Source organism: Besnoitia besnoiti, chromosome III (assembly GCF_002563875.1).
Source record: "Besnoitia besnoiti strain Bb-Ger1 chromosome III, whole genome shotgun sequence".
NCBI classification, from domain to species: domain Eukaryota; phylum Apicomplexa; class Conoidasida; order Eucoccidiorida; family Sarcocystidae; genus Besnoitia; species Besnoitia besnoiti.
Genome location: NC_042358.1, coordinates 3442011 through 3457411, shown reverse-complemented (window position 1 = coordinate 3457411; position 15401 = coordinate 3442011). Strand labels below are relative to the sequence as shown.

The 15401-nt window shown below is 59.6% G+C and overlaps 2 protein-coding genes across 2 annotated transcripts; one reads left to right on the top strand and one right to left on the bottom strand.

Moving 5' to 3' along the window:
• Window positions 1-2030: 2030 nt before the first annotated feature.
• On the top strand, window positions 2031-7971 carry BESB_047700 (uncharacterized protein; the record flags this gene model as incomplete). Its single annotated transcript, XM_029363221.1, has 5 exons — window positions 2031-4328; window positions 4508-4612; window positions 5218-5271; window positions 5618-5674; window positions 6187-7971. 5 exons carry the CDS (start codon window positions 2031-2033, stop codon window positions 7969-7971), a joined length of 4299 nt encoding a protein of 1432 aa, XP_029220587.1.
• Window positions 7972-9256: 1285 nt separating this feature from the next.
• BESB_047690 (uncharacterized protein) lies at window positions 9257-14521 on the bottom strand (the record flags this gene model as incomplete). Its single annotated transcript, XM_029363220.1, has 7 exons — window positions 9257-9313; window positions 9605-9731; window positions 10077-11766; window positions 12279-12370; window positions 12624-12951; window positions 13194-13356; window positions 13685-14521. 7 exons carry the CDS (start codon window positions 14519-14521, stop codon window positions 9257-9259), a joined length of 3294 nt encoding a protein of 1097 aa, XP_029220586.1.
• Window positions 14522-15401: the final 880 nt, after the last annotated feature.

Below are 15401 nucleotides of genomic sequence, written 5' to 3'. Positions count from 1 at the left end.
CACATGACAGACAACAGCCTCAAAACTCCTCAAGGTGCGGCGACGTCGCCAGAGCTGTTCACAGTGCCGCGGCGGCTTTGCTCACTTTTCAAAGACACTGCGCGGAAAGGCATGAAACTGCGATTGCGGGGGCTTCTTGCTGCAAATCAGATGCTCGAACTCCCGGCAAGCCCGTGGCAGAGTTTGCAGTCGAGTCCCTCTGCCCCGTAGGCGTCGATTGTCATGTTGAGACGAGCGTGTAGGAAAGACTGCACACAGTCTTCGACTTGAAGACCACTTTGTCGATCTCGTCCCTGGAAATGCAGTGAATCTCTGTCTATCCTCGCCGCGGCTCGAAACAGTTTCCCTCGCACGCCGAGGAATTGTATGTCCTGCCATTCTTGCCTGCCTCGTGGCGTATGATTACTACCTGTTGGCGTGCCTACCGACCAGCCAACCGGCATGTCAACTCGTCGCTCGCCGCTGCTCTGTGCTGGAGTGATATCTTCCGTTGAATGTTTTTCTACTCAGAAGCCTTTTCCGTTCGGAGACGAGAAATTCCTCACCCTCGCTTTCTAGGGGTTTCCGCCGAAGGGATTTCGATTGCGCGCAGCTGGCGCGGAAGGCAGCAGCATCGAGCCTTTTCGTGAGGCCCTGCGGCACCAGGCTCGACGCACCGCTTAGTGGCAAAGCGTCAAATTCACTTGCATTTGCTCAATGCAGATCACCATAAGGGAACGCCGTTGTCAGAAATGTCTGTTTTTTAACTGTTTCGTCAGTTGTTGGGGCAGACAGCGCCCAGATGTCTTTCGTTTGTTCCCTTCAGCTGGGAAGAATCTCTTGAGAATCGAGAGGCGCCGCGGCTGCCCGCACATGAGAGAGATAGGCCCGCGCGTTTTCTTCTGCGATCCTCTTTGAGTCAGTCGCCATTTCCTCTGTCTGCTATCTGTTGTTTTGATGTGCAATTGCGGGCTTTTTTCGTGCGTGCCGCGTACGCGCGCAGAGACAACTGAGTGACCTCGCATGTCTCACCCAGCTGGAATCGCTAGACAAGAAAATTTGGAGAGTTTTCGCCTCGATACTGCTCCTGCTGAGAAGACGGATGAATACTGGTAGAGACGACGGCGTTTTATTGTATCCGTCGAATCTGAGAAGTGAAGCAGAGGACCCGCGCCCGCGGCTGTTGCTCAGCTCCCTCAGGTTCTCTTCCGCGGAGAGAGGTGGCAGCAACCTGCGAGATTGCGCGTCGATCGAAGGATTGACTCAAGTGTGTACACTCCCGCAGGCTCTTGTATACTCAGTTGATTACCGGAAGGGCTGTTTTCGTCCAGTGTGTCTTCTTCTCAGGTGGAACGGTGCCCGGTGGCGTTCTGCAAACCTTTTGTCGTATCGTGTCAGTCCTTTCTGATATATAACTGCATCCGTTTCTATTTGCGCGCCACTGTTTGTCTCTCTGTAGTTGGTGCACATCGAGTGACTGCATATCTTCCAGCGCCTCTCAGCTGTTTCGCGTGGCTCTAGGTAACAGCGAGCTCTACTTCATTTCGTTATGCAACTTATCCCGGGAAGGGCGTTTCCATCTGTCGGGCGATCGCACTGTTTCTGACTGCGCCTCCTCAGCCAGCAGGCGACTCAGCGCCCTGTGAACATTCTGTGGCTCGCTGGCCTTCTCCTATCCTTCCTCAGGAGTCCTCCTGCGGAGCCTTGCGCGGGGCGGGTCGCTCTCTAAGCCTAGGCGAGTCGAAAGGAAGGAACAGAGATTAGGAAACACCGCAAATTCAGGGTGAGGCAGCGGCAGCTGCACGCGGAAAAGGGGAAGAAGAAGACAGGGAAGGGCATCAAAACGGCGAACGAAAATTCGGTCCTTCTGCGTCTCACATCGTCCTTTTCGGCGGTCTTCGCCTCCGCCGCGGGAGCGTCTCCGCAGAGCTCTTAAGGGGGGACAGGCCCGGAGCTGTTCGAGGCCCACTGCGGTTTGTTCAGCCCCAGAGGCAGAGGAGGCGGCGCCGAGGAGGTTGTTCTGAGAGGGTGGTTTCTCGTCTCTGGGCAACATGGATGCAGCCGCGCAACCCGCGGCAGCGTCAAGGAACGGGGTAGTGTGCAGTGGCGCGTTTATTCCTAGCCTGCCGCTTTTCAAACTCAGGCACTCCTGGGCACAGAAGGGCGGCGTGGTGGCGCTGATGCAGGATGCGGAAGACAAACAGGGAGAAGGTGAAGCTGCTGCATGCCCCGAAGGTGACCCCGCGGTGTCTGCTGAAAAGCAAACCAGCGACACCATAGAGGCGTGCAAACTGAGGGAGGAAGCGCAAGTCGCGGACACAACGGGCGGCGAGAAAGGAGATGGACGGAGGGCAGGAAAGCGGAGCAGAAAGGAGCGCGCTGCAGAGAGAAGAAGGGCGGACCGAGCTGCAGAGTCTCAGCGTCCGGAAGCTCGGAGGCAGAGTCATGCTGCGGACGCAACGAGTCTCCGTCTTTCCTCCCTTGAACGTGTAGAGGATGAGCAAGAGGAATGGAGGCCTTTGCGGCGGCCTCTGGCGAATGCATCCATCTGTGCAGCAGTGCCGCCATCCTCGAGAAGACAAATTTACATCTGCGATGACAGCTTGTCGTCGGCTCGGTTCCGGGATATCTCCTCAGACAGCAAACTCGAGATGGTGTCGCCGTATCGGTTTCTTCCTCTGGCGCATCGGCGGTCGGTGCCCGCGCAGTCCTACCTCACTTCTTCGCACTGTGTGCAGCTCGGGGCGCTTCGTCCGCTCCAAAGATCGTGTTCTGTTGCCAGAGAGACGCGCAGCATCTGGGCGCGGCCGGGAGCGCGCAGAGACTCATGCAGAGATGCAGCAGCGGCGTACGCCGTTCTGGGACTCCGACACGCTCCCCTCTCGAGTTCCCAGGGGTCAAGGTCGGCGGCGGGGAGCACGGGAGAGCAGAGCGAAGAACGGCAAACGCGCGCAGAGAGAGGAAGAGGGATTCTGAAGACGGCGCGCTCGCAGAAGCTCGCCGGCGGCGTCTCCGGCGTCGCAGGCGAATCCAACGCCTCCAACCCGCTAGTGCGCTTCTCGCCCCGAGCTTTGCCGAGCACGTTGTCGGCAAGAGAACAGCTCTTTCCAGCCTTCACGCGAGCCCGCGGCGAATCGGCACCGCCGGCGTCTCGTCAGTCGGCCTCGGATTGGTTTTACGCGCTACCGCAGTTGTCGTCGGCCTCGCTGTTCCAGCCTGACCAGTGCGCAGCGGACAGCAATGCACGCACAGCTCTCGCGAGAGAAAGGAAACTGAAGACGCGCCGCGGTCGCTCGTTGGGAAGAGGCCGCGTGTCTGTACTGTCGCCTTCTCACGTTAGGATGGCTGAAGAACAGCGCAGGGCGCGAGACCGACAGCTCGCTGCGGCGCTTTCCCGGTGGATTGGTCCGGCTGCTGGCAGGCGCGAAGGGCTGGAGGACGACAAAGAAAGGTACTACCTTCTGTCGGCGTTCTTTCCGCGGCCTCTCGAAGACTTCACTCTCTCGGCGAGCAGCCGGCGCCGGGCGCACTTCGTCTCGCACGTCTTTGCGCAGGGCAGGAAGGCTGCAGAAGACACTCAGCCTCGTTGGGCGCAGGCGATCGCGCCCGGGATGGAGCAGAAGCCGCGCTCGCGGCACAGCTGGACGGGTTCGAGGGCGCGCGACGAGGGCAGTGGGGTTGAAGGGGTCGAGCAGGCGGATGGCGTGACGCCTGGAAGTCCAGGCGCCAGCCCCAGCCCCGACACGGTCGTCTCCTCTGTCGGGGAACAGCGCAGGAGCCTCAACGAGCAGGAGTGTTGTTCGGCGAGAAGAGAGAGAGAGGCCCTCGCGTGCCTCTCGGCGCGCACTGCGTCGCGTCCGTCTCCCTCTTATTTCTGCTCCCGCCAGTCTGGACGCAGACTGGAGCCTTCTTCGCGCGGGTGCTGCGTCGCGTCGCCCTGCGTGGCGGAGGTGTCGAGCAGGAGCAGGAGAGCCTCGTTCGCGGCGGGCGAGGGGCGCACAGACGAAGAGGCCAGCAGGCGCACTCAGGAGGCGCTCGTTGTGCTGCGGGAGACGGAAGGCGACATGCAATCAGCCGCTTCAGCTCAGCGCAGCCGGCGCAATTCATCGCAAACGTCGCCCGGGCTCTGCGGCGGTGTCTTGCTTCAAACCGTGTGCGACGAAGGCTCGAGGGTCTTTGGAGACCCGGTCCATGTGACCGAGGGCGAGCTGCTGAAGCTTTACACGCAGCGAAGAGATCTGTGCCGCCAGGTAAAGAATTCGGGGGCGGAAAGTCGGGTATCGCGAGGTCAGCGCGACGGCAAGCAGTGCAGTGAGCTCGTGAAGCGACCGGGGAGCATAGAACGTACAGTAAGGCAGCGGCGCGCAGCTCCAGAGGAACAGAGCCGCGCTGCAGCTCTCTAGGGAGTCGCTTTTTAGGCGCCTGGCGCGCGGGCGTCTGGTTCAGATTCAGAGGGAGGGACACCGTGTGTCAGCGGCTTTGTTGCCTGTCCTTCATGCTGGTGCGGCTCGGCCTGCGATCTTTCCAGATGGAGCTGATTGTCCCCATCCTAGCCGAGTTGAGAGAACAAGTGGCGGCGCAGCGGGAGCAGATTGGGGTGCTGTCGCAGATTCGGGATTCACTCGAAGCGCAGGTCAGACAGCCACCTGGAATCGCAGATCCTCTCCGGTGGCGTGGCTGCGGTGAAGTGGCTACGTTGTCATCGATTCGCGCCAGTTTGCAGAGACTACAGAGCGCGCGCACTCACGGGTGCGGGGGCACGCAGGCCTCGCGTAGGCACCTCGAGCGCAGTCAGGGCTCGTCGGCCGTCTGCGCGGCAGCTCTCCGCTGACTCCTGTCTGTTGCTTCATGGTCGCCGACCGCCTGGAAGAAGCGGGAACGGCGCCATGTCTGCGACCCTTTGTATCGGCACGCTCTTCCACGCCGTTCAGTCACCTCTCCGCTGATGTGTAGACCACGCCTGCTGTGATGAGCCTCTTGTCACACGTCGAGGCCTGAGACGCTTCGGCTCAGCTCACTCAGGCTGGCTCCAAACAGACCCCACTGAGTGTGTCTGAAGGTCGAGCTTCGATTCTTCAGAAGAACCGGACGCCAACCTTACGGAGTGAAGGGGACGGATGGGGAGGGGGGAGGGCGCGCGTGAGCGGCCTTTGCTGGGTACAGCTGCGGCACGCGGGAGTTTCTGGGGAGCCTTATAGTGCGGTGTGTGTTCCTGCGGGTGTGGGACGTCGTGTGCAGACAAGGGCTCAGCTCGCCGTGAAAGACCAGGAACTGCAGAACAAAGCGTCTGAGGTGAGACTGAGTGGACGTTTGCTGCTGCAGCCTCAGTGCGCGTCTGAAAGCGAATTTGGCTAGCGAGATTTCTTCTCTTGTCAGACACCAACATTCTGCGTGCGGGAGAGTAGCGCGGGTGTGATCGCGACCTCGCTGACGCGCGTAGTGTCCCCCCGCGCCGCTCCGCTTGCGTCCCACACACATTCGGATACTCGCAAAAGGGCCTGGGTGAACTTGAACTCCGTTCGCATGCATACGTATTCCTCTTGTGTTTACCGAACGCATTCGTAGAATCTATCTGAGCAGGAATGCCGCAGGCCACAAACCAAATGACATATTGTGTGTGTTGGCGGCTGTTGGACAGGCGGCGGAGCTTGCCGCTACTCTGGCGAAAATGAGGCAAGAACTTGTGACTCTACAGGTACGATTAACTGCGAGATGCCTCCCGCAGCCCCGGTAATAGAGAGTGTCTGTGCTGGCGACGTCCCTCATGGACTCGTCATTTAGCTTGCTCATCCTTCAGACCTCGCGTCGCAGTGGCGGGTCCCGATAAGTTTGTTCCATCTCGCTTGTCTAACTCATGTGGCGGTGGTTTGAGTGTACAGGGACTTCACGTTTTTGACACTCTTTTTCACTCCGTGGCTCACGCATCTCGTAGCAATCAGTTAGCGTCCCACCTCTGCTTTTTTTTCCACCAATTCGAAAGGCGTTCTTGTCTTGGCTAGGCGCGCCGTAGCATTGGGTGGAGTGCTTGCGCGCCGTAGCATTGGGTGGAGTGCTTGCATGCCGGGGGCCGCACCACGTTCCTGTTGGTTCCTGGGATTCTTCTTATAATGGAAAGGTTGATGGAGTGAATTTGCGGGCTGGCTAATGCCTTCTATGTGGTCGACGTTCCCCTCTTGTTTGCCTGAAACGTCCCGTGCTTGTTTTCAGACGATTCTTCCCGAGCGTGAGCAGCGCATTGAGCGCCTGGAGGCCGCGCTCAACGCACAGCAGGCAGAGGAGAGCGAGGTGAAGCGTGCCTTCCAGGCAGAGAAGAAGGATTTGCAGCTGCACTTGCAGACTAACGAAGCTAAGCTGAAGCAAGAACGAGAGAGAGTGCTGGAACAAGAGGCGTGTATCGCGTCGTTGGCGGAGGAGGCGCAGGGCCAGCTGGAGAGACTGACGACGCTGCAGAGGGAGCTGGTTGAGGCGCAGGCTGCAACAGCTAAGGCGAAGAAGCCCTGCGAAGCTCGCAGGACGCCTTCAGCGCTAGCCCCTTCTCCCTCCGCGGCTGCAGCAGCGCTCTCCACGGCGAGTGGTCAGCCGCCGTCGTGGCAGCTCTCGCCCAAGAACCTGGGCGCCACAGTCCCTCCGGTGAGGCGGAAAGACGAACGGCAGCCGTCGGGGTCGGTCGTCGGCGGCCGGCGCACGCTGGCGCTAACGGTCCCCTCCGTGGAGGCGCGGAGAGAGACTGCGTCAGTCGTCAGCAGCCGCGGAGAGGACGCACACGAGACGCAGTCCGCTGTTGTCGGAGTTGAGGGCGGCGGAAAGAAGAAATCCAAAGCTAGGAGCGAGGTGGATACCAGTAAGAAAGACGCGCCGGGCGGGCACAGGAGGCTGCTCGCGCGGCGGGGGCCGCAGAGAGAGCAGGAGCAGGAAGAAGAGACGCCGTCTGAAGTTCTGCGACGGCGCCTGAGGCGGAACTTGTTGGATCGGATTGAGCGGCAGTCTCAAGATCTCGAAGACCTGTTCCACGACCCTGTCCTCGATCGGAGCGTCAGTCTCTCCAATGTCGACCCGCGCCTCTCCCGGCCGCGGCTGCGGTCACCGCTGTTTCACGCAGAGGCCGAGCGGGTGAAAGTGAAGACCGAATGGCTCGTTGGACCGGACGACAAGGCGATGAACGAGGGCGGCAGATTCATTTCTTCCGCCTACTTGAGCTCCTACAAGGACGCCAAGGAACGCCTGCCGCGCCTGGTCCCCGACCTACCGACGGAGATCCTCGGGGAGACTCGCCTTCGGGTCAACACGCTCGACTCTGTGTGTGGCGCAGAGAGCCGCGCCGAAGCCAAGGAGAGGAAGGGCGAAGAGTGGACGATGCGCCGGCGTCTGCTGCTCTCGCCGCGCGCCGCCGAGAAGACTGCGATTGAGGACGACCGCGTCCGCTCCGTGCCCGCGACGCTCTTCGGCGAGGAGAGACGAAGCACAAAGGACGCGCAGGAGCACGGAGGGAAAGAGGCGGACGAGAAGCGGAAAACCGGAGGACTTGGAGAAACGCGCGAGTTGACGAGGGAAGAAATCATTCAGAGGGCCTTCGGGAAGGCCGCGCTGCCTTCGTCGCGCACCCTGCTCACGAGGCCTGCGCCGGAGAGCGAACCTGCCGGTCGCAATGAGGCTATGGTGAGAGCGGGGGAGCGAGACAGACGACTTGAAACAGATGAGGACTACGATGTGCGTGACGGCCTCACGGAGCTGCAGAGAATGCGGAAAGCCAAGGCTGAAACGCTGCTACTTCGCTTGAAGCTCGGCGTCGCGGCGACGCAGGCCGACCTGGCGACGCTCATGTCGACGGTCAAGCGGCAGGCGGCAGAGCTCGCGCAGAGTCATCACAGCTACCTTGCGCTGAAAGGCAAAGACGCGAAGCTCCACGGAAAGAAAAAAGAGCCCGGCAAGCTCAGTGCATCGCCGGAAAGCGAAGCGATGCAGGCGGTTCACCACCTAGCAGCCGTCGGTTGAGTGTTCCAGTCTTCAGCGGAAAGCGAGCAGGTTCGGAGTAGGACGAGCTGTGCCGCGGGGCGATCTCCAACAAAAGTAGAACCCCGGAAGACGGCTCATCTCTTTACCAATCAGGTGCTTCTGCGTCATCGTTGTCCTCAAGCTTCGTGCATGCGCACGCGTGTTTACGTTCCATTGGCGTGTCGGCATACGAGTTGAGGTAAAGTGTATTGCCAGCGAGACGCTCTAAAACTGTGTATTTGGTAGGGACGTAACGGCGTATCCGTATGTGAAGTGATGTTCGGAGAAAGCAGGGCGGCTCCCAAACGAAAATTTATCCGGCTAAAATTCGTACGTATGTTGCTTTGACCTCCATTGTGTGTACTGGGGCTGCACTCTCCGCGAAGGGAAAGCCGTCTGTACGCTTTCTCATCGTCGGCTGGTGTGGAGAGTTAATCCGTCAGCACGACACGCTTGGAATGGTGCAGATGTGTTGAGGATTTCCCCTTGCAGAGAAGCGGTAATTTAATCGCGTTCCGCTTGGCTGTTCAGTGCGTGGGTCGAAGCCTCGATGCCCATGCTGTGCGGACGCCTGAGCTTTGCTGCGGTCTCCGCTGTCGCGTTGTGTGCTACCTTGCTATATGAGGTTTTTTTCGTCGTAACGCTTGTTTGCTTTCAAGAGGGAGAGACGCTGCGTCTCAAAAGGGAAATCTCGATTGTCGTGGTGAGACCGCTGGCATCCTGACCCTTCTCATATTCATGGCTGATGGCAAAAACGCGCCGCGCGCATCTCAAATGCGCGCGCGCCGAACGCGCCACTTCTTTGTCTTCCCCACGCAACAAAAAACAGGCGTGCGCCTTTCGAGCAATTCTTGGACAGAAAGGCCTCAGAATGTGAAGGGTCTCACCGACACACCAGTAGGCCTGATTCACCTGTACGTCTATACGCACGGCTCTGGGGCTACCCCGCTTGCCGCATACATTAGGAAAACCTGCTAGGGTTCTACATGCATCAGCATGCACATATATATATATATATATATATATATATATATATATATATATATATATATATACATTTGATGGTATCGAGGCAAGCTCACATGATTCTCAAGTATTCGCAGGTATTCAAGTGAGTGGTGCGTGCGCCGCTCGTTTTGCGCCTCTATTTTCTGGAACTATGCGACAGCCCGAGAGCAAAAACTGTCTTTGCGAGAAGTTAGAGCCTGACTGAGGAAGATACGCCTGCTTGCTTTCGACAGCCTTGATGTTATCTCCCGCAGTGCCGCAAGCGTCTTGAGATCTCTCAGCTAGGTGTCGCCCAGGAAGGTAGAAAGGAGGCTAGAGTTGGGTCCATCTCTTTCTGCAAATCGAATGAAAGAAACACAAAGAAAGACGCGAATCGTGTCACTCGTGGAACCCCCTTTTGGCAGTCGCTTTCGTCTATTAGAGCCAAACGGCGGCGCCAGCAGAGTCAACACGAGTTGTGGAGTACAGCGGAAGCCTATCATAAAAATCGTGCACCCCCCACATGAGCTATACACCGGCACCTTGCGAGGGCAGAAAACACTCCCGTGTGCTAGAGTCCGCTGGAGGAACGGGCTGAGTCCGGGCTGACGCATTTAGCGTTTCATGGTATTTACGCGTCTCTCACCTTGAAGTCGCTAACGTGCCCCTCGGGCGAGAAGACTAGTGAGTAAAGTTCGCCGGAGGGCGGGACGCGGTGGTCGAGGAACGCAATGAACGCAGACAGAATGTCGCGCAAGTTCCTTCGAGTGAAGCTGCAGGAGGAGAGCGTTGGGAAAGCGGCACACGCGAAATTTGAAGCTGCGTGAAAACATTCAGAAGGTAGCGGAAAAAAAAGCAGCGATTTCATTTCGAATTCAAGTAGAGGACTGACAGCCGTCCACACTTCCTGAAGGTCGCAACGCTACGGCGAGCAGAGAGGAGGCTACGGCGCGAAAACGAGACAACAGAAAACGCAGAAGCTGCAAGTCAGCGGCGCTGTCGGACCCAAGTTGAGCTTCGAACCACAACAAAATCAGAAAAAAGTGTCAGAAATACCCAGTCCCGCGACGCCCCATCGGTGAGTCCAGGGAGGCTGTCTGTGGTTGTAGAAGGCCTACTGGGTGCCGACGAGGTCTGCCAGCTGCGGCCTCGCGGCCGTCCACGGGGATGCGTCGACGATGGGCACCTTGACCTTGCTGCCTTTCTCCTCGCGTTCATCTCTTGGATTCGGGCCCTGTGCGCCTCTTTCTCGTCCCGCTCGTCGACGTCTGTCGTCTCGCCTGCCGGCATCTGCCTGCGCACGTCTTCCTGTGTGCTGGCGCTGTCTGCTGTCGTGTCTCGCCTCGCCGTCTCCTTCCTCGCCTGCTCGTGTAGTCTCCGGCAGTCGCTCCGCCGAGGCGCCCCTGGGCTGCCCGAGGCGAACCTCGAGAGCAACGTCTCTCTTTCGGGCGAGTTTCAGAAGCTCCGTGCCGCCGAGGAAACACTGAACAGCCGCGCGGAGCAGGACTCCACGGAGGCGAGGCGCGTTTTCGCGCGCCAGACGAACAAACGAGATGCCTGCCGCCTGGGGCGAGGCCCCCTGGCGACCAGGCAGAAAGGCTGTTTTGAGTTCGACTTTCATCCCTCCCGTCAGCCACGGCATGCGCTGTCGAGGCGCCAGGCGGCCCTCTGCATGCGCGCCAGCCCTGCCTCGCCTCTGCTCTTCGTCGAGCTCTGTCAAAGAAGAAGGATGCGCCGCGGCGGGGCGGCACGGAGGATCGGGCGGCTCGTGAGGCTGCCCTTCGGAATTCGAAAAATCACATGCAGCATAAGCTCTCGAGGGGGGGGGCCACGACCCGCAGCAGCAACAGCAGGCAAACAGCCGGCCGGCAGGCGACACACGCTGCGAAGCGAGGCCACTGCAAGCGGAAGAAGAAGCGAGAGAAGACGCAGAAGAAGTCCGGAGCAAGTCGCCGCCGTCGCTTGGATACACTTCATATCTTCGCCGGCAACATCTGCATTCTGTAGGAGTTTCCTTGCCCTTCCCAGCGGACTGCAGCGGCCTGACCAGAGGCCTCGTGGGCGCCGTTTCGCCTTGCGGTGCGATTGCTTCTCGCCTCGCGACTGTCCTCTCAAGGGCGGGACGCGCGTCGGTCTGCGCGGCGCCGCACTCTGCGTGAGAAGGAGCCGACGCACAGCAGCTGGAGCGAGAGCCTGTAGAGGAACTTCCGGAGGAAGAAGAGGAGCGATGGCGCATGCAGCACGCACACATGAAGGTGACGGTGTTGTCTTTTTTCCCCGCCTCGTGAGTGGCTTTGAGGGCTCGAACGAAGTCGGCGTCCCATTGTTGCGTGAGCGCCTTGATAAGTCGCGATACAACCTCTCTTTCGCACTGTTCACCGGTTTCGTCGTCTGCTAGAAAGCCCCCTTCCTCTCTACGTTCGCATTTTGCCTCAAGCTGTCGAGCCTCGGCGTCGCGGCCCCCGCCGTCTCCTCTCGGTCTTCTTATTCTGTCGCTGTCTTGCGGTCCGCCGCGCGCATTCGCCTCTGCGGCCGTCTCTCGACCGGCGCAGTCCTCCGTGTGTGTCCCCTCTTCTTGGAGTCTCACTCCTTCCTCCCTTTTGGCGTGCGCGTCCTGAACGTGCGGTTCGCTCGCACAAACGTGATCTGCGCTCTCGCCAGGGCTCCGATCGCAGCTCGTGAGCGACCCCGGCGACTCGCAGGCCCGATCGGGGAGGAAGGCGTCGAGGTCGGTGACGGAGAAGACTTCCGCGCGCGCAGAAAGGGAGAGTCTGACGAGGAGCCGAACTGAATAAAATGGAAATCGCGCTGCGGACGAGCGGCAAGGGAGCGAGAGCACACCGACAGGCATACGAAACATCGCGGGTTGGAAGTCCCACGCACCGCAGGCACCGGCCTTGTCACTACTGCCTCGTGGAAAAGGCAATACGCCCATGCAGGTGCAGTTTCCGATTTTCCAGATTTCCGTGTTCATGCACGCGATGCACGCGTACATATGTAAATATATATATACACGTGTATGCGCGTGGCCATCTATATACTGCGTGGATGGGCGTCATGCGCATTTACATATTTTTGACAGACCCAGGCAAACGATGCAGTCTTCCAAACATGCAGTGACGAGTGTCTGTGCGCATGGGCTGCGAGACGCAGAGGCGCTGCATGCGCTCGAACCCGACTCGGCGTCGGTCTTGGTTCAACGTCAAGGCGAGACAAACCACCGAAAATGCACGCTGTGACACCCAGCGGGTGCGCGAATTCTCCCTCCTGGCGCGCGACTGTTTCCGTTTAAAATGGGTCGTTTTTATCCTCTTCCTCACCGTCGCATACGAGGTGTTCGTACAGAATGGGCGGATTGCAGAGCGGAGGAAGCGACGGCGAACGCGCAGACTCGGAGAGGTGGAGAAACATCCTGAGAAAAGGCAAAGACGTCAAGTGGGACTGGGCGCATTTTTTCACAAGTGCGTCGAGGAAGATGACAAGAAGCTTCACGGAGGCCTTCAAACGGCTACGCCAGGATCGTCCCCGTCTCCCTCGCGACGGGTCAGAGCAGAAAAGAGCTTCGGCGCTTCCTCCAGCGTGCCTCCCTCGCTAGCGTGTCCAGCGAAACCCCCCGCAGTGGAGTGCGGCGCTCAGCGTGCGGGCAGGTTGCTCGAACGTCTCACTCATTTCGCGCCGTCCGGACGATAAGAAGCTTCTTGGGTTCACTGTGCCACAGGCGAGACGCACTCAGCTCCTCCACAAAAGGAGCCACGCAGACCGCCATCAGCGTCGGCCGCAAGGCAAACACTCTGAGCGGACGCCGCAGCGAGGGTGTGGGCTGCGAGCTCGGCAGGGGGGAGGATGAGGCGGCTGACGGCGGCGGCTCAGACGGAGCGGAGAGTGAAGCAGGCGCAGAGGCCGCAGCGGACTCAGGGACGCGCCCGTCCCGCCGCTCGCCCGGATTCTGGATGAAGTGGTTGAAGGCGCGAAGGAGAGGCTCGAGCGCAGCAGCTGCGGACAGAAAGGCAACACAGCGAAAGCCGCTCACACACAGGCGGTCCTCGACACACGAAAGAACCCCACAGTTCAGTTCGTCAATGCGCCCCCCCCCCCAAAAAAAAAGGAATGCATGCCTTATAAGCGTAGTGTCCCAGGTATGCGGTTGCACACGTAAATAAACGCACTTATGTAGCCAGTCAAACACACACACATTCATACATCATACATGCACCGGGGCAGTTGTTGGCACTCACTCTGGGTGTGAGCCTGCGCGCACTGAAGACGAGGTTGAGCGAAGCGAGCGGAGATGAGGCGAACGCAGAGAAGAAAGGAAGGAAACGAGATGCCGTGCACCGCCTCGAGGGCCGCAGCGCTCTTTTTCAAGGCCAGCAGCAGATCCACTCGGCGGAGGCAGGCCTGCGGAGAAATCGGCGAAAAAAACCGGCAGCAGCAGAACCAGACGTGCAGCACAGGGAGGCGGAAAGAGGCGCACAGGACACATCGAGGAAGCAGATGAAGCACGGCAACCGAAGACGAGTCTTGGCACTAAAGGTGACGCGAAGCGTTTCGTCTGCGCAGAGAAGGAAAACCGAGATCCGCGTCGACGAGGGACGGAAAGACGCGGCGAGTCACATGACGCCACTGGCGCTTCCTTGTGTGGCCTGCATGCGGTCTCAGACATTTCTCCTCGGCCTGGTTTCTCGGGGCGCTCGAGGGATTTCTCCTTCTCAACTGGCTCACTTACCCGCTCTGGCGGCAGAGGCTGCCGTCGCAACCTGTCGAGAAGGTCCTCTACAGCAGTTGCCTGCGGCTCCCCAAACAGGTTTCCACTCGCTGCATGGCTGTCGCTCGCGCAGCGGCTTCCCGAGCGGGTTGCCGCTGCGCTCGCGTGCCACACCTGGACTCCTTCCTTGGCGGCTCGCTGCTCGTTCTGCTGCGTTGAGGCAGGCGACGGCAACTCGCAGGCATCGCCTCCCACGCAGTCTCCGCCGCCCTCTCCGCTACTGAGTGGAACTTCCGCGAAGCCGAAGACGCACGCAAACACGAGCGCTGTCGCCCACAGCTCTTCACACTTGAGGCCAAACGCGCGGGAGTCTGGCGCCTGCTGTGGCGCTTGCGAGGCGCTGGGGGTATCCTCATCTCGTGCTCGCCTCGCGTCTAGCCCAAGCGGCCCGTGAGTGCTTTCTGCTTCGTTTCTCTGCGGAGGCGAAGACCCCGGGAAGAGCGCCGACCTGCAGGGGCTCTGCGGAGACGCGCAGTCTGCGAGGAAGAAGGCGAACTCGAGAGCGCCGAGTCCGAGGAGGGCAAAGAGTCGAAAGGAGCACCGCCACAGCAGCGGAGAAAAGCGCCCAGACGCCGCTTCGCTCCCCGCAGGAACGCGTGCGTAGAGAAGTGAAGGTGCGCTGCGCAGATTCAGGAGCGTCTGCACTCCGTCGAGGACGACAGGATACAGCCCCCCTGCGGCTGAGCGAACACGACAGGAAGCCGGCGAGAGGCGCATGGGATCCGGATGATGCAGAAGAGAGGAAAACTGCGATAAAATACGGTGAGGCGAAGCGGGATCCGCAGGAAACAAAGGCATGACATCAGGCAGCCATTCAGGGACACGCTAGCCTCCAATTTACGTGTGCGTGGTGTGAGACCGCCGAAATCCTACGCAGAGAGACAGGAATCGACACAAAAAAGTGATTTTATCGATCCGCGGGACGGTTCATAAAGACCGTGTTGCTTACCCACGCGCGCTTCCAGAGATCGATTGTAGAGAGGCAGCAGAGGAGGCGAGAGCATCACATGCCGCGTGACCCAACTATACCCCCCCGCCACCTCTGCGACGCCTTCGTCCACCGTCATGGCGCGCCGCAGACGAGCTGGAAGTCAAGGAGAAGCGAAGGAACGCAGGGGTGGAAATCCAGAGCACAGAAGCGCGAACTCGACATGTCGGGGGCAGCACTGAAGCGGAACGAAAGGGGAAAGGCCGCGAAGCACAAGCAGAAGAGGGCAGACAAGGAGACGGAAGGAAGGAAGAAGCTCGAGTCATCTACCCTAGCCTTCCCTTCTTCATGGAAGGGAAAATTGAGACGCGGGCTCGGGAAGAGGGCCTGCTGCGCCTCGTTTACGGCCGCCCTCCAAGCGCAGACGTTGAAGTCGAGTGTGTAGAATCCGGACGTAGACAGAAAGTCAGAAATGACACACACGGAGTCTGGCACCGCTCTCAGGTAATGTGTGAAAAAGGGCTCGATACGCGGAGGATTCGTGGGAGGAATTCGAGGAAAAGGGAGAGCGAGAGAGACGCGGGAGGGACAGCAAAGGACGACGACACGAACCTCAGGGCGGCGACGACAGACGAGGGCGGCGCGGTGATGCCTCAGGGCGACACGAATAGCCTCCGCGACTGACGCGGAAGAAGGAAGAATACCGGTGCCGAAGAAGAGAATTAGGAAGCAACAGCTCCTTGGAAAGCT